Source organism: Triplophysa rosa, linkage group LG21, assembly GCF_024868665.1.
Source record: "Triplophysa rosa linkage group LG21, Trosa_1v2, whole genome shotgun sequence".
Classification (NCBI taxonomy): Eukaryota; Metazoa; Chordata; class Actinopteri; order Cypriniformes; family Nemacheilidae; genus Triplophysa; species Triplophysa rosa.
The window spans coordinates 20,938,462-20,958,277 of NC_079910.1; the positions used below are offsets into that span (position 1 = coordinate 20,938,462).

Sequence of the window (19,816 nt, forward strand, 5' to 3'; positions counted from 1 at the left end):
TGATATGAATTAGTTCACAGTTGTCTATAAACACTTGCAAAAAATGAAAAACACATCTGAACAGAACAGGGAAGTTAACTCTTATGCCCTTACACACTTCACTTCTGTATAAAGTCTTGAAACTAGGGTTGTCACGATAAACCGACGATAAATATCACGTGATTTATGCACAGCTTTTGAGTGAAGTACGGGAAAATGCTACGGCATCCGAAAGCCAGAGGGCGCTCTCGTGCGGAAACTCCAAATACACACTGTAGAAGAAGACCATGACACGTTCTAGAATCTAGGAAATGCCTATGGACATCTTTTATCACTGTTCCTCAAGGCTCATCAGGTATTTTAATGATAATAAAGTATATTTATAATGATCATGTTTGACGGGTGTTGCTTTTTCAAATGCACATTATAAGCGACTCAAACTCGCACTGCGTTTAGATCGAGCAGCATTTCCTACTGATCCCAGAGCCTTGCTCCACGGACAAGCTACGCATTCAAAAAAAATAGACACATTGCGCCTCATTCATGAAACACGAGCAGAACGATTTTTTGTGTAAATCGTTGGTAAAGTCGTTTTGACGTAAATTTTCGGATTCATGAAAATGTTCGTATTTTCAAAATGTTAGTTGGTACGAGACAAATGTACGCCTGCTACATACCACGTGTAAATAACGTTCTGTATTATTTTAGACAAACTGATGACACTGCATTTTGATGCACTATGTATCCTAATGATATTTCACGAGTTATTTGCCCTGTCTTTTATCATTTTTTAACTTTTAACGCGTACTCGCGCAGAGCCTCCAAAGCGTTCTCAGGCGCCACCAGCTGGTCGTTTTCAGAAGAGCACCAGGTATTATTTTAGCTGGCTATAAACACTTTGGTGGACACAGTTTAATTGATTAATTTATTGGTAAGCATATAGCCTATTAGTCTCTTATGCATTCATGCAATACAATCTAACCAAACCAGAGAATGAAGTCCAGAGGAATCCAGCATTCCTAGATACGTAATTTGCGAAGCTGTAAAATCATAGACGTGATTATGCTAATTGTGAGTGAGCGTGCATGCGCGCTGTGTTTACGAATGATTGGAATTCATTAACATACGCACATTTTAGTATGAGATCTGACGTTTACGAAGTATTTGTGAATCCGGAGGAAAGTTTTCGGGAAGGTCTGTTTTACGCACAAATTACTCGGAATTTACTCATATATTTACGAATGTTTCATGAATGAGGCCCATTGAATGTCGCAGCCAGCTCGATTACAATGGGATTTAGTGTTATCGTGCAGCCCTACTTGAAACAATGCATTTAAATGACACAACAAATGATGAAATGATTGCCACATACTGTATATCCACAATGCAAAATGTGGTCTCTAAGCCTACTTCCGAGTCCATGTAATTTTCAAATACGGTAACAGGTCAATAAAGAAGTGAACATTGACACATACAAATTTAACCAGCTTAGTTTCAAAAGTGTATTGGTACATTAACACATTTGTCAAGGTTAAAAGCTGTTGTTGTCGGTGATGGAGCGTCCTAATGATGATAATTGATCCCGTTTTAAATAGATCCAGCCAGGGTAAAAGCTGCGTGAAAATGCAGAAGACGGTTAATTTATTACGTTTGCTCTTCTGTATCCTACTTTATACAAAACGTTCAGTAAGACACAACAAAATGCACAGACCTACAAACTAGAAAGGGTAAATGCTTTAGTTAACACTGTGGTTTAGGCTTATATTTGTTTGTTAAAACTGATTACCTTCTCAACATAATCCTAGACGTGTTGCGTTTCACGCGCATGCTCATGAATATTCATCTTAACTCCGCCCAGTGAAACTGAAAATTCCGGAAACCAAAAATCTCGTAACACCAGAATAACAGCACGAGCACACAATACATCATTGCATTAATCCCTAAGTGTTATGCACGTACATGTGATTGCCGACAAAACATAGACATATGACTTAGTTCGACATTTAAAGGAGGCATGAATTAAAATCACAGTTTTAACCCGAGCTTTTGTTATATAAGAGGGATCATGTAAGTGTCAGAACTGAAAACGCCCTTGTTACTGAGATTACATCTGTTATTGACACCAGGCACAGCGAACGCCAGGTTCTGGAATGCACCTATCTATGATAGGTGGAGCACCGCCTCCACAGAAAGAATATCAACGACTACTTCTCTAGCCCACTGAGCAAGCAATAAACAAACATGCCGTTAAAGATAGCTAAATATTGTGCCATCCCTGGCTGTGGAAGAATAGTCGCTGCATAACCTTCCTTCGGATTCCGAATTAGGAATGCGTGGCTAAAGTTTATTTTTAAAGACGTTCCAGCTCATGTGGGAAAAACATGGAGCGTTTGTCCGTTTCTTTTCTCCGAAGATTCCTTCGTGAACAAGGCAAAAAGGTTAAAAAGCAGTGCTGTGCCGTCAATATTGGATCCGATAGGAATGGTGCAGCAATCTTATGTGAGTAAAACATATTTGTACTATGCGTCACTATTGCTTTGTTAGAGATCGCTTGATGTGCCCTGAGCAGTATTCGCATGAGATTAGTATTACCTGGTGATCTCTAGTCATTTGTATTAATTGCAGAGGTTGTCTGTGATCTTAAGCCCGTGCGAATCGGGATCTCTGTGATTTGGTGGGCTCATATATCATTTTTCAAGGTTTTATCCACTGTTTGCGAATAATGGAGGCTGTTTTGAAGTGTTTTGGTATTATTTCGGGTGCTGGGTGATATCCATAAGTTACCGGGAGTCTCCCGTTTGTTTATTTATCATGGAAACTCTCGTAACATTTGAGACCCGTGATCGCGAACTGGACAAAAGATCACCGCGATCACGGGTCTCAAATGCTGACAGGTACAGTCATATATCATTAAACGCGATACAAATATAGGCTATACAAACTATACGCAAAGCCTTGCCATCACATCCGGGAAATAAATCAATAAATTTGAGAAAAATCATCCCGTGCGAATGCGTCACATGTAATACTGATGTGGGGAGGTCATTTATAAATCACACGAGGTCTCCAGATAATACTAATCTCGTGTGAATGGTGCTAATGTGTAACCTAACGTTACGTCTCTAACCAAATTCACAGAAGCCTCCAACTACGCAAACTGCTATCCAGTCAAAGCAGTGGGCGTTTAATTATAAAGTCTTCAATGCGGCACGCCCATTAAAACCCAGCGTTTGCAGAGCTGGCCTCAAAACCTGGGTAGAAAATAGGCTATTACTTATTTATTTTGATGTTTTTGAATGTAAAAATCACGCGAACGTCATAAGTAGACCTCGTACAACAGTATAAAACAATAAACAAGTCCAGTTCATCACACCTTTAACATCCATCACTGAAATGCTGTGAACAAATAAACACAGCTGAACTTCCGTCTGCCGAGTGAAGCGGCATTGATGGGCGTGACACGTAGGCGTGCTATTTCTCTCACGCTAGCGCATGGGCGGGGTCTTTCGCTCAGTGGATGATTTGTGGGTGTGTTTTTCCGGGAGAATGGCAATTAAAGGGAATAGACTTATCATTCATCCAGACTTATAAAAAAACCTTCTGAAACAAGTTGGAGTGCTGGGGGAGTATATCGAGCACAGAAATACTACATCATACATCCAACTCGTTTTTGAACAAGTTGACCATGTTAAGCATGAGAAGCCAGCATGTTTAGAGTAAAGAAGTCAGAATGCACCAAATAGCATGTTACCCCATCTTTAATAAAGGCACAACTGAGGGTCCAAATACATTTTTGTCTAATCATTTTTAAACATAATCTATTTTTGGGGAAATGTTTTGTGCTTTCTTCAAAATAAATGCTACTTGGTTTAACATGTTGTTTTCAAATGCAGTGGAATTCATCCATTTGTTTGTGTGGCTTAATTTTCCAAGTACTTATTAGTGTTAATGTAGAACGGAGGAAAACAGCCCTATTAAAGCACAGCACTTCTTCTCTTTACAGGTTTTAGATACAGGGACAGAGACAGCAGAACAGCATGTCCACTGCGGCCAGTTGCAGCCTTTCACCAAAACCTAGGGTATGTCAAAATTTCTAAACAAAACGTGTACAAGAATCCATGAAACTGAAAGAATGCACAAACATGCACAGAGACTTACAGATAACAAACGCTAACCTCATATCGTTTAAAATGTGCTTTTTAAAGCTCAAATTTCTGCAGCAAATGGGCGACTCCAACAAAACATCTACTAAACCATCTGCCAGTTATACTGTGTGTGACAATCACTTCAAACCCACAGCCAGATCTTGTTATAACAACAACCAACGACTACGTTAATCGGGTACGAGTGTAGAATATAGGCAAAACATTAAATGAAATTAAAGTGCAGCTTACCTTGGTTTTGTAAGTGTCCTAATATGGTATTGGAGATCCCAACAACATGCTTAAATCCACCAAAGGTCAAAAAACGCTGCTATTTTCTTAAAAAAATGCATTTTTTATGTCCCATTTCTCAAAGATCACTAAACAGTTCATTTAAAGCAGTTCAAACTTTCAGCTTTTTTATCCCCTCCCTACCGCGAGCCCACTGTGCTCTGATTGGTCAGCAGGCACAGTCAGTTGTGATTTGTCTTTCTGCATAGACTGGGTCAGAGCCGCGTGACTGAAACGACTACTGGAAGTGTTTGTGGGCAGGTCAGAGTGTTCCTTTTTCGAGGGCAGGCGGAGATTATACAAATGTGTTAATTCGTGAGGTAGAGAATTTACACTCAAAAGATTTGAAACCCAAACGATTCGTTCGGGCGGTTCGGAGTTGACTCTCTATTTTGGGAGACAATATCTTCATTTATCACTGACTTTTTTGATTAACAACTTTGTAGATCGTTAACATTGAAGGAAAGCTACGTTACACACCGGCAATTTTAGGATATCCAGGTAACGTACACTTTAACAGCAAACAGGATTCCATATAAAACATGTCTTACCTTGTTGCAGTGCAGTTTATTGCATAAGCGGCGGCGAGGTTGAAGCAGTGCAAAATCTGTGACATCCAAATGAAAACGCAGCTAATCCAAAAAGACGCACAGGTGGTGGATATTTAGTGCAATGAACTGCGTCTGCGCAACACTGGCACATGAAGTAACGTTACATTTTTTTCATTATTCACAGATAATGTAACACATTTTATTCATCTTGCAATATCTGGCTTGGGCAGATGAGATTGTTATGTGACTGTTAAAATAGAAAATAATTATTGCCAATTTATTGGCATATGTCAACAATAAAGACCTCACTACTACCCCTTACTTTACCATACACTTTATTATTAAACACATGTAAGGCCTTTTTTTAATAGTTCCTTTGTTTTGTTGAAAATAAATGCCTGTATGATTTAATATGTGATGTGAAAATGTAGACAAGCGAAAAGTGGATTTGAACCTGCAACGCGATAGTGACAAAATTACTGGTCACACGTCATATTCACTACACCATTGAAGCTGTTGGTGAGTGAGTTTAGTTTTTACACTCTAAAATACACATGCTTCCGATGGCCATGCAAAAACTATATACAGAGGCAGATGAAGTACACAACTTCCTTACTTGAGTGACAGTACAGATACTACTGGTCAAAAATTATTCCACTACAAGTTAAAGTTGTAAAGACAGATTCTTAAGTAAAAGTACAGAAGTACGTGCTTTTAAAAGTACTCAAGTATTAAAAGGTACATTTCCTAGTGGTGCATTGTTTTATTGTCGTATACCTTATGCCTCTGAAGAAATCTACTGAATACACTGAGTAGCTCACAGTATCAGTGCTATTAAAGGAGTAGGTCAGTCATTTTTATTCCTACTATGGAAAGTCAATGGGGGAAAATTCCTTTAAGAGCTTTATACAGTGAGGGAAATAATTATTTGATCCCCTGCTGATTTTGTAAGTTTGCCTGCTTACAAAGAAATTAAGGGTCTATCATTTTTATGGTAGGTTTATTTTAACTGATAGAGACAAAATATAAAAAAAATCATGGAAAAAATGTTATATAAATGTTATAAATTGATTTGCATTTCAGTCAGTGAAATAAGTATTTGATCCCCTACCAACTAGCAAGAATTCTGGCTCCACAGATTAGTTATGTGCCTATATGGACCACAGATTAGTCCTGTCACTTTAAGAAAGTACTCCTAAATCAGCTTATGTATATCAGCATCAGGCCCAGACAATGTCTCACCCTCCTGCCTGAACGTCTGTGCAGAGCAGCTGTCGCCCATCTTCACTAATATATTTAACAGATCTTTGGAGCAGTGTGAAGTCCCTTCATGCTTCAAACGCTCCACCATCATCCCTGTACAGAAGAAACCTAAAATCTCTGGACTTAATGACTAGGCCTGTTGCTTTAACATCTGTGGTCATGAAATCTTTTGAGAGACTTGTACTGGCCCACCTGAAGGACATCACCAGACCCCTTCTTGATCCCCTCCAGTTTGCTTACCGAGCAAACAGGTCTGTGGATGACGCAGTAAACATGGGACTGCATTACATCCTACAACACCTAGACAGACCAGGGACTTACGTCAGCATCCTGTTTGTAGACTTCAGCTCAGCCTTCAACACCATCATCATCCCGGCATTCTGCCCAAGCTTACTCAGCTCTCTGTGCCAACCTCTGCCTGTCAGTGGATTATTAACTTCCTGTCAACAATGGAGATGATAGTGGATTTCAGAAGGAACCCTCCATCACTTCCTCCCCTCACCATTCTGGACAGCACTGTGGATACTGTGGAGTCTTTCAGGTTCCTGGGCTCCACCATCTCTCAGGACCTGAAGTGGGAGTCCCACATAGACTCCATTGTAAAGAAGGCCCAGCAGAGGTTATACTTCCTCCGTCAATTGAGGAAGTTCAACATACCACAGGAGCTACTGGCCCAGTTCTACTCAGCGGTCATCGAATCTGTTCTGTGCACTTCAATAACTGTTTGGTATGGCTCGGCCACCAAATCAGACCTACGAAGACTACAACAGACAGTTCGTAGTGCTGAGAAGATTATTGTTGCTCCTCTGCCCACACTTCAGGACCTGTATGATTCCAGAGTGAAAAACAGGGCAAGAAAAATCATCATTGACTCCACACACCCAGCACACAAACTTTTTGAACTGTTGCCCTCTGGCCGGCGCTTCAGAGCACCAAACACCAGGACTTCCAGACACAGAAGCAGCTTCTTGCCCCAGGCAATCTCCCTCCTAAACAGATAACTGCTCCTTAAGAGCAATATTCCACTTCCACTACTCCTATAGTGTGCACTATGGTGCCTTATTATATCTACATTTCATTTATACATGTATATAACACTACCTCTACTTACAACATTACCCATTTGCACAAGTGTACATACAATCTGTTAATATGTATATTCTACTATATACTTGTCACGGACGTGGTGAGAGAGAACCCAGATGCAGGCAAGCAGTGAAGGGGTTAAACAAAATACTTTTAATACAAATAACAAGACAAAACAAAAACCCACGAGGGGGTAAAATAACAAAGACAAAGGGATAAAACTCACAAAAACTCAAAACACGAACAGGAACACGGGAAGCACATGAACAGGCAAGGAACAGGAACACAACACCACACCACACCACACCACACCACACCACACCACACCACACCACACCACACCACACCACACCATCTAGAACAACGCACATACATAGTACAATCCACGAACACAAGACAAAGAAACAAGAGGGTATTTATAGGAAACACAAACGAGGGATAACGACATGGGGCAGGTGTGAGACATTAAACACTCAGGGAAAGATAACGAGGAAACGAGATGGCGGGAACAGAGACGAGACACTGGAGAGAACGTATATTATTGTCAAACGGACAATAATATGTTTCTCTCCACACATAACCAAAGACTTTGTCATGACTCTGCTACAGGACCAAGAAAAACATAACTAAATGAAGCAGAGCCATGACAATACTAGCCTGTACAATGTCCCTTATATGTTATTATCCCCCATTTTCTGTACAATAGTCTTTTATCAGAAAGAGCTTTATTGCCAAGTATGTTTGCACATACAAGGAATTTGTTTTGGTGACAGGAGCATCCAGAACACAGAAACAGCAACAACAGTACACAGAGACCATAACACAATAGAATACAGTACACAATGATTTAAATAAGGGCCTATGGGTATAAAAAAATTAAGAAATACAATACAATAAACATAAGATAAAGATATAGAGAGTAAAGCTATGTATGTATGTATGTAAATATGTACAAGTAAAAAATAAGAATAGACTATTGTAGTACAAGGTATGTGCTATATACAGCAGAATGAATGAAATATAATTTACAGAAAAAGTTGTATAAAAATAGATAGTGTATTATCTGGAGGATATAATTAATATTGCACTTAATTATTATGGCACAGAGTTATTAATTGCACGGTGTGTAAAAACATTTAACTGTTCAACAGGTAGATGGCCTGAGTGAAGAAGCTGTTTTTGTGTCTGGTTGTTTTGGTGCTCAGTGCTCTGTAGCACCGACCAGACGGCAGCATTGTGAAGAGATGATGGCTTGGATGTGAGAGGTCCAGGGTGATTTTCTGAGCCCTTTTCCTCACTCTGGATGTATACAGTTCTTGGAGGGTGGGCAGGGGAGCACCAATGATCTTCTCAGCAGTCCGAACCGTCCTCTGTAGTCTTCTGATGTCTGATTTTGTGGCTGAGCCAAACCAGACAGTGATGGATGTGCAGAGGACAGACTCTATGACAGCTGAGTAAAACTGTTTTAATAGAGTTTGTGGTAGGTTGAACTTCTTCAGCTGATGTAAGAAGTACAACCTCTGCTGAGCTTTTTTAGCAATGCAGCCAATGTGATTGTCCCACTTCAGGTCCTGAGAGATGGTGGTGCCCAGGAACAGTGTTGGGTAAGTTACTCTGAAAAAGTAATTAATTACTAGTTACTAATTACATATTCAATAGTGTAATTAGATTACTGTAAAAATTACTCTCTCCAAAAAGTATTTAGTTACTTATTACTAATTACTTTCTATATCCTACATTAACCTTGATTAGTTAAGTGATTCAAGGATAGGCACGAAAGAGCTCTTTTAATTCATTCAAATAAATAATATAAAACTACATAAAGTAGTATTAGTAACTGACCAAAGTATTACAAATGTGAGAATTATACATTAAAGCACGGATTTTAAAGTTAGACTTTGAATTTTGATGTCAATTCCACTATTACACACATATATTACACAAAGTATTTAGTTTAATTACATCAGAAGTAACTGTAATTAAATTACAGAAAAAACAAGAGTAATCCCTTACTTTACTTTTTCAAGGGAAAAGTAATTAAATTACAGTAACTAATTACTTAGTAACTAGTTACACCCAACACTGCCCAGGAACCTGAATGACTCCACTGCTGACACAGTGCTGTTCATGATGGTGAGAGGGGGGAGTGCAGGGGGGTTTCTCCTGAAGTCCACAATCGTCTCCACTGTTTTAAGCGTGTTCAGCTCCAAGTTGTTATGACTGCACCAGACAGCCAGCTGCTCTGCCTCCTGTCTGTACGCAGACTCATCACCATCCTGGATTAGGCCAATGAGTGTGGTGTCGTCTGCAAACTTCAGAAGTCTGACAGAAGGGTCCTGGGCAGTGCAGTCATTTGTGTACAGGGAGAAGAGAAGTGGGGAGAGAAACGATGTTTCAGGACAAAATGCAGCTCCATGTTAACTGCATCCTCAACAGACCTGTTTGCTCTGTAGGCAAACTGCAGGGGGTCCAGTAAGGGTTCTGTCATGTCCTTCAGATAAGCCAGTACCAGTCTCTCGAATGACTTCATGACCACAGATGTGAGAGCGACGGGTCTGTAGTCATTCAGTCCTGTGATTTTGGGTTTCTTTGGGATGGGGATTATGGTGGAGCGCTTGAAACAGGAAGGAACTGTGCACAGCTCCAGTGATCTGTTGAAGATCTGTGAGAAGATGAAGGCCAGTTGAATAGCACAGCTTTTAAGACAGGCTGGGGAGATACCATCTGGGCCTGGTGCTTTTCTTGTCTTTTGTTTCCTAAAGACTCGGCACACATCCTCTTCACTGATCTGAAGTGCAGGAGGTGGGGTGACTGAAGGTGATAGGTGTTGTGTAGAGAGAATGTCAGAGTTGGTGTGAGGTGTAAAGTTAGCATTTTCAAATCTGCAGTAAAAGTCATTCAGATCATTGACCAGGTGTTGATTGCCTGCAAAATTGGGGGATGGTGGCTTGTAGTTGGTGATGTCTTTAATGCCTTTCCACACAGACGCAGGGTCGTTGGCTGAAAACCGGTTTTCCAACTTTTTAGAGTAGTTTCTCTTAGCCACTCTGATCTCCTTTGTCAATGTGTTCCTAGCCTGCTTGTTCATGACTTTGTCCCCTTTTCTGTAGGCATCCTCCTTGGCTTGGCGAATCTGTCTGAGTTTTGCTGAGAACCATGGTTTATCATTGTTGTATTTTAAGGAAGTCCTGGTAGGAATGCACAAATCCTCACAGAAACTGATGTATGATGTTACAGTCTCTGTGAGCTCGTCCAGATCGCTGGTAGCAGCTTCAAAAACACTCCAATTGGTGCACTCGAAACAGGCTTGTAAGGCCCGCTCTGTTTCGTTGGTCCATCTTTTAACAGTCCTTACCATAGGTTTGGCAGCTTTTAGTTTCTGCCTGTAGGCTGGGATAAGGTGAACCAGGCAGTGTTTTATTTTATATATGCATATTTTAGAATCTTTTAGACTGTAAATCTTATTATATTTGTATTGTCATTGTGTTGAATGTCTGTACTAGAAGCTTCCAACACCAAAGAAAGTACACTTGGCAATAAAGCTCTTCTGATTCTGATTCTGATATAAAAGATGCCTGCCAACAGAATCTGTATCTTCCATTCAACCTCTCCACCACCATGGTCAAGACCAAGTAGGTTTCAAAGGAGTCAGGGACAAGATTGTAGACCTGCACAAACCTTGAATAAGCTACAGACAGAAGCTTGGTGAGAAGGAGACAACTGTTGATGTGATTATTTGGAAATAGAAGAAATACTAAATAACTATCAATTGCCCTTGGTCTGGAGCTCCCTGCAAGATTTCCCCAATGGAGTAAAGATGATGATGAGAAAGGTTAAAGATCAGCCCAGAACTACACGGAAGAAGCTTGTTAATGATTTCAAGACAGTTGGGACCACAGTTCACAAGCAAACCATTGGTAACACGCTATGCCACAATATATTGAAATCCTGAAGCACCCACAAGGTCCTCCTGCACAAGAAGGCCCGCCTGGCTCTGAAGTTTGATAATGAACCTCAAGATGATTCAGAAAAGGTTTGGAGAAAGTGATGTGAGACCAAAATTGACTCCTGTTTTTGGAGGGAGAGAAATGCTGACTATGACCCCAAGAACAACATCCCTACAGAGAAGCTCAGAGTTGGAAACATTCTGCTTTAGGGCTTTTTCTCTGCTATGGGTACAGGATGACTTCACCGCATTGAGGGGCTGAGGGACGGGCCCATGTACCGTAAAATCTTGGACCTCCTCCCCTTAACTAGATCACTGAAGATGGGTCGTGGATGTGCCTTTAACATGACAAAGACCCAAAACATATTGCCAAGACAACCAAAGAGTGGTTTAAGGAGAAGCACATTAAATGTCCTAGCCAGTCTCTAGACCCTAGTCCTATAGAACCTCTGTGAAGGAGGCTAAAACTCCAATTTGCTGAGCGACAGCCAAGAAACCTTAAAGATTGACAGAGGAGTGGACTAAATGTATCCTGACACATGTGCAAACCTGGTGACCAACTATCAGAAATGTCTTAACTCTGTGCTTGCCAACAAGGGTTTCTCCACCAAGTACAAAGTTATGTTTTGCTGGGGGAGCAAATACTTATTTCACTGATTGAAATGCAAATCAATTTATAACCTTTATATAACTTTTTTTGTTGATATTTTGTCTCTATAAGTTAAAATAAACCTACCATAAAAATTATAGACCCTTCATTTATTTGTAAGCAGGCAAACTTACAAAATCAGCAGGGGCTCAAATCATTATTTCCCTCACTGTATGTTCAGCACATACATGTATAGTTTAGATATAATCCTGTATGATTATTTAGCCTAATTCTACTCATTAGCCCCCTAGGCCTATATGTATTTATGAGCAGTGTTTTGTTTTTTTGTATATTCCCTTCATCAGTTATACCAGCAATTTACAAGTAAGGTTTCTTGTATATAGTAAAGTGTAGAGGCCATGTGTTTGTTGGATTCCATCGCATACAAGTAGACAACAAGTATCCATACAATACAATTCCTATTATAACCATTAAATCTATTATCCATATTATTTTCTGTTGTATTTTTGGGCTATTGTTTTTATTTCAGCAAAAATACTTCAACTATAGTTACTACATAAAAAACATCATTCATCTTCCAAATGGCTTTAAATGAATATAGCAGGAGATCAGAAGTAAACACACACACTCACTTCCTCTGGCTATGCGATCTCATGAAATTTCGTCATGTAGCTCAAGGTGTGTGTGTTTAATTACAGTTTAGTTGTTATGCAGATCATTTTCATGACAATGTCTTCTATGATCTTTGTCTGATCATAGCCTTCGTTCTAAGCAATGCATCACACATAGGTGAACCCACAGATGATGACACCACACTTTTACATGTGACTTTTCCGTCTTTTATTGTTCTATTTGCCTGTTTAGAGCACTTTCAGCTGTGTAGTAGCGCTGATGTTTACGTTAGTATTGTGTGGAAGATCCCAGAGGTTGTTAGATTTGCGTAAAAAACAGCCGGAAAACCGCGAGCTTAGAAAAACTGAAATACTTGGCAACAGTAAAAGGTCCTGGCAGATCCCAAGCCAGAAAAATTGCTCACACAGGAAAGCCCGCTACATAGAAATGACTTTCTACTTTAGAAATTTTTATAAATGTTGTGGAGTAAAAAGTATGATATTTGTATTTCAAATGTTGTGAAGTTAAAGTCAAAAGTATACTCAGAAAAAGTAATGCTCAAGTAAAGTACAGATACTCAAAAGTGTACTTAAGTACCGTATTCAGGTAAATCTTTTTGATGATCTATAATGAGCATCATTATGTACACTTTGTTTCCACTGTTTTGTCTGAATGCTAGGGTATGGCAACTGTCCAACTCTGCCATACGCAAACGCCGCCCCTGCCTGCAGCTGAAGAAGACACGGTGTGGATCGGGTTCATGGACATCGTTCCTGTCATTGGGACGGTAAAAGAGGCAGTGGAACTGGTGTTGGCACTGTACGAAGGGAATGAAGCGGTGATAAAAGAGAAAGAGAGGGCCCTTGAAAACATTGTACAAGAGTCCTTAAAAATACATGTGGATAGAAAACATGTGAAAGTGAGTCATATTTAAATATCATATATTTAAAGATTGACAGATAGTAAAGCAAATTCTCCTAATATTCCCCCCCAAAAAGTCAGCAGTTAAAAACTCCACAATGAACTGAGCTTCAAAAACACATAAAAATCTTAGTATACTCCTGTTCTTAGAGAGTTTAGTTGGATATACAGTATATTTAAAAAATGATTTTTGATTTTTTTGTTCTCGTGCATGAACCATCATGTACGACTCCTTTACTCTCTACTCTTTGTTGGTTTCTAGGATGTAATGAATGTAATGTCTTTTATGAGGCTCTGAGTTCGCAAAGTGGATTATTTTCATACAGCAGCTTGGTCAATCATATGTTATTCTCTACATAATGAATACATTTGGTATAATTATTGCATGTCACAGCGCACCATCAGGCCAGTCCATGATGACAGTTTTTATTTACATTTTTATCTTTCCATATTTAAAAGTTGACTCTACCAGCAGCAGAAGCAGCAGCGGAATTTTCTGGACTTAGAAATGTGAGAGGTGCGTTTTATTTCTGCTCTTCTCACTGTTCTAAATTTAAATTAAGTAAATCTATTTTAGAGTTAAATCATAGCAAGGAGAATTTTTTTTTTTTCTTTTCTCCACAGAGGTCAGAAAGGAAATGATTATTGAACATGTGGCTAAAGGTTCCAAAAGGGGAACAAAACCTCCAACTGAAGCGGAGCAGAAGCAGATACAGAAAAAAGTGAAGGATATTAAGGAAGGCATGTTAAAAAAGATCCATTTCGTCAATCCAAACTTCAACCAGGAGCTGAAGGAACAACTGGGAAGGTCAAAAAGAGGCGAACATGTCTTCAACAATGGCATTCTTAAATTTCATTCCGGTGTGCTGACTGAGTCTATACGAGACCGTGGTATTTATAGACTACGAGGATATGATCAGATTCAGCAGCAATTAAAAGAATTAGGCAGACACACACTTTCCCCAAACACAGCAACAGAAATTCAGGAAAACATGGTGGTTCACTTTGGTGAGGATGAATTCTACATGAATGCGAATGCAGTGACGTATGGTGAATATTGCAGAGTACTGAGTGGTGCTTTGTTAGACGTGCTGGGACACACAAACCCAGATGAGGTGACAGGAGAGGAGAGCGTGAATAATGTCATAGCTCATATGAATAACCTTCAAATCTATGTGGACGAATTTGCAAAGGTCAGTTGGATTGCCAATAGAGTGGATAGAGAGGAACGTTTTGAACGGGTAAGACAGGCAGTTGCGAACATGTACTACAGAGATCGTGGGTTTGACTGGTGCATTAGCATTGTACGTCAAGTTGCACGTTTGTATACATGGGTACAGTGAGTTTATTTCTCCTGTTGGGGGTTGACAGGTTCAGGGGGGCCTTAACAGGTTAGAGGGTGGGCTACTGTTATTAAATTAATAAAATCTTTAGCTAGACAACATGCAATTTTGCCGTTTAAATACAGAACAGCTTCTTAAAAAAAAAAATGTATCTAGTGCATTAGCTCACACTTCTCCCATGGGTGCACTTAGCTATTGTTAAGTAATTAAGATTTTATGAACATTTAGAACAAGCTTACATTATATGCTGTGCTTTTTATAGAAATTATGCAATGTGTAAAGTAGCCTACGACACAAACGTATTTATGAACTAAACTAAAAAACAACAATAGCAAAGGCAAATGAAGCAGAATACAGCAATGAACCTATAGAACGTACTGTAGTGTACAGGTGCCGTATTGTTTTGTCTTTAAGAAAAAAATAGCATATCCACAAGCACAAGGTTCAGGTTTTTCACTAGCCTAAATATTCCTTCTATAACCAAAAGCAAACTAATCAATGCTATACTCTTCTGTTCTTTGTATTGAAATAGAGTTTGCAGTAAAACACGCTGATGTCAGCAAAGACCACAACGTGTTCCCATAAACAGCAGATTATTCAAAACGTTGAATATATTCACAATTGGCCCGCACTCCATATAATCTGTTGTAGTTTTACAATTCTGTAACTATAACAAACTCAGATAAGTTAGCATCTGCGCTCGGTACAAAAACAACACAACATCTGATGTGCCACGGCGGGCATAACAATCCGGTTCTCTTCCAGGTCAATGCGATTTGTTTTAAGTGATGAGTTCGCTGCTATCCAAAAGTCACATTTTGTTACACAAAAGTACTGGAAAAGTATGACTAGGTAGCCAACCACAAACTCACAGGCAGAGTCTTGATAACAGATTCCAATCAAACATTAACTGTTAGGAAGGACACTGGAGTCAAACGCAGGGTAGACAGATTTAATGGATAACTCCCACACTCACAAATAATGACAGCAGAATACAGCTTATGACAGGGAATCAAACAAGGGCTCGAGCGCTCGGCCAAACGACCGTAAAACAAAACCCCCAAAAATTGTGCTGCAGCAAGCGGGAGGTGAGTGAGGCGACAAGAGTCCACAAGAAGCCCAACCGGGCTGGAGAGTTGGCCGGAGATTCCGGCTGTAGCGAGTCAGACTCGGGGAGGCCAAAGGCCAGTGTTCTTAACCCCACGGGGGTAATCCTCACCGAATGGTGGCAGGTGTAAACAAGAGTCCGTTAGGAGGTGACCGTGCAGAAATCCCAGTGCGCAGCTCGCACAGTCGAGTTGTAGGGCTCCCTTGGTAGAATCCTCGAGAGGCACCCCAGAGGAGAACTGGATGACTCACCTTAAACAATCTCCATGAGGAAGAGCCTCAGCTCGGCGTCGGACGAGAAGATTGTCAAAACAAGGACAGGACCAACAGGACTAGGTGAGTACAGCACTGGAGCCTGGACAAGACAAGAAGGTTAACAATCTGGAACTGACAAGACTTGGAGTGTAAGACAAGAGGCCAGAGATCGCCACGAAATAACTCTAATGGACTGACAAAGAACGACACAAAACACAGGGAATAAAAGGGGAAGTAATCAGGAAGGAAAATGAGACACCAGTTGGGGAGAGGGAAAGTTAAGGGGAAACCAGGTGAATCGGGAAATCAAGAATGAGATGTCGATAGGATAACAAGGGGGCGGGGCCACACACACGCGGATTCCGAGCACATGGCAAATGTCAAGTGCTCCACAAAACAAAAACAGAAGACAAGACAGACAAAACCCAGAGGTGCTAGACCCGAGCCCTGACATTAACTATATATTTAAATACATTTTATTTGTATGGATTATGATGTTATCAGCTCATTTGTAGTTATATTAAAATAATAATAAAAAATATATAATATTTTAAGAAATAAAATATTTATATAAAATATCAGTGGGACTTTGGTGAGTGAGACAACATGTCTGTCAGGTCACGTTGCCAGTTGTTCACCCCAACCTTATCCTACAACTTCATTATTAAACACTCGTTAGCCACGTTTCAATCTTTTTTATATTATTAAGAAAAAATGGTCTGATATGTGATGGGGAAAAAATTGACAGGAGGCAGATTCTAACCTGCGACGACATGAAGTAGGCTTTCCTCTCTATGCCACTGGAGACGCTAGTTGGTTAACGTCACTCATTCTTATATATTCTCTATTCCAATCAGAAAGTGGTGGGCACAGTAAGTGTATACAGCCTCTGAAAATCTGACTTTGGCAACCGTGCTCCTCAAAATGATCAATTTTACTTAAAGAGAATGCTTATTTCCAACATAAAGATTCACGCACTCAGCTACATGCATGTAACAAAAAATGTAAATGTAAAGCTGAGCCTGATGACAAGTTGAAGTTTAGTGCTTATTAAAATGTTGTGTGTAAATGTGAAGCAGAATGGGATGCCTCGATCTCCTTTTATTCCCTCCATCCTCATTGTTACAACCACCTGATCAGGAGGATTCACGGTCATGCGCAGACACTTTGGGGCTCTGTAGTATTTTTCTCAAATAAAAATAAAATCTTTTGTAATTCAACATAACAGCATGATTAATTATTATCATCCAGGCATCAGGGCTTTTAATTATAATTAACACTTATTCTCTAAGGACTCCCAATATGTTTGAGCTTTGTTGAGAAAAACAACATGTTTGGAAATTTGGGTATGGTCTGATTTTATATTACAGATGTATACGTTATTATTTGACTTTATAGCACAGTTTATAGTTTATTACACAGACATCCTTCCTCGCTGGTATTGTAAACTTTCTTCAATTTTCAGATGATTCATGCTGATGATTGAATTATGATATTTATCATTTACTCTAGTTATCTGATTATGGTTTCTAACTCATTTTGTCTAGCAAATCTCAATGTGATCTTTTATATCGAATTGTTTCTAATGCAAAATTCCTGCAAACCATGCTGAGATGCATTTACATGTATGGAACAGGTTCCATGGAAATATTTAAAAAATAAAATAAAGTGATTACTAACAGCCTACAGTGCCTTTAATAATAATACTTATTATTATTATTGTCGTCACAAATGTAACTCTACAACCACTGAGCATCTTAATTAACATCCACAACCCACAAACACAATATGGGGGTGGAGCTGTGTCACAGGTAAAAGAGAAGGCGGTGGATGTAAAGATTCGGTAATGAAGCTAGTAAAGAGTAAATTACAAGCTCTTATTGCTGAAGTGGTGAAGCAGGTAGTTTATTAGTAAGCTTTTGAGGTGGTGACAATCAGCTTTATCAGTTAAGTTACAAAAGTTAAATGGGGTCAGATTAGACTGTGTGAGATAAAAACAGTTCAAAGGATGAGACAAACAAGTGATATAAATGATATAAGTGTATTTACAATGTTCACATAAGACTTAAAACACTAATGGCTTGTCCACACTGGGGCGATTATCAACGTTTAACGCCTCGTGACTAAACAAAGGGCGCCAATGTGAGTGTGCACAGACGTGCAAAACTGAGGCGCTGTATAGGGTTTAAATCAAACTGCGCTTATGAATACATATATAAAAGCGTGCATACACACATATACATTGCTCACATATAGATGTATACTATTGGATGTTCAAGCAAACACATATGAAAAACATGTGCGCACTTATGTGAAATCCATACCAATACATCTTACGTTACGTTAATACACACTTAACGTGTGTGTGATGCATACACACACATCTATAAAACACTCGCACATACATACAAAATGTGACACGCTTTAGTTTGCATGCATAGTGATTTCATATGTGGATGTGCATGAACTTTTCAGTGTAAAAGGAAGTCTTCTTCATTTAGATCAACATGAATCTGAGAGCGATAATAGCCTTAATGTTTATTAGTGCTTTGCTTGCTTGTGCAAGTTGCAATGAAGATGATATAGCCGATTTCTTTAATAGCGTTAATAGCATTATGTCTTATGGGTCAATTTTTCAAAATTGAGATTTTTACATCATCTGAAAGCTGAATAATTATATGGTGGAGATACAGTCGTTTATAACTCTGGAATCTGAGGGTGCAAAACATTGAGAAAATCGCCTTTAAAGTTGTCCATCAGAGGCAGTGTAGCAGGCCATCCACTCACAAAAATAACATTTTTATATAGTTAGGGTATATCTTCATGGAACATGATCTTAATTCAATATCCTAATGATTTTTGGCATAAAAGAAAAATTGATAATTTTGACCCACACAATGTATTTTTGTCTTTTATTAAAAATGTTCCCGTGCTACTTAAGACTGGTTTTGTGATCCAGGGTCACATATATTAAATTTATTTATATAGTGCTTTTCACAATGTGCATTGTTCCAAAGCAGATTTACAGGAGCAAATAAGAAAAACAGAAAAACACAGAGAATGTAAAACCAGTGCATGGTCTTTATAGACCAAGCAAGATCATTCTAATAAATAATATCTAATAGATGCAGTCTCCCGGTGAGCAAGCCAACACTGCCCTGCTGTGGCGAGGAACCCAAACTCCAATGATGAATAAACGGAGAAACAAAACCCTCGGGAGAAACCAGGCTCAGCCGGGAGGGCCAGATCTCCTCTGACGTGTCATAGCTGCACTCAGTGACCCCAACCAAAAGCCACCAAGCAAACGTCCACGAAGAACAGGGAGAGCCCACCAGCCGTGACCCAGGAAGCCCCACCCGCCGAAACCGTGCAGGTCCAACCCGGTCCCATTCCGTGATCGACACCAGACAACAGAGGGACAACCAGGGAAAAATAGTAATGGCATAATTAACTTTATTCCTCTGTTGTCCACAAAACAAGACCAAACCAGACCCACACAGCCCCAGCAAATGAAACCACAACCAACAAGCCCCCCCACTCCCTACAACACCCACCCAGCTACCTCCAATCAAAGTCACTGAGTGCAGCTATAACTTCAATCTGCTGTCATGTGATGTAAGTTTAGCATTAAATACCAAGTATTGTAAATTTAGCATTTATGTGATAGGTAGTCCGTCTTTGCTCTCAGTTGGGGATGGAATTGTCTGAGC

General features: G+C 39.6%; 1 protein-coding gene across 1 annotated transcript in view; it reads left to right on the top strand.

The window, feature by feature from the left end:
* The window catches only part of LOC130544902 (uncharacterized), a 33,257-nt gene extending 15,471 nt beyond the window's left edge, over nucleotides 1-17,786 (top strand). Inside the window, exons 2-5 of the mRNA XM_057319070.1 lie at nucleotides 3,983-4,058; nucleotides 13,160-13,399; nucleotides 13,861-13,918; nucleotides 14,026-17,786. Of these exons, the coding sequence (XP_057175053.1) occupies nucleotides 4,017-4,058; nucleotides 13,160-13,399; nucleotides 13,861-13,918; nucleotides 14,026-14,744 (1,059 nt within the window). The 5' untranslated portion in view covers nucleotides 3,983-4,016 and the 3' untranslated portion in view covers nucleotides 14,745-17,786. The remainder of the gene's footprint in view (nucleotides 1-3,982; nucleotides 4,059-13,159; nucleotides 13,400-13,860; nucleotides 13,919-14,025) is intronic.
* The last annotated feature ends 2,030 nt before the right edge of the window (nucleotides 17,787-19,816 follow it).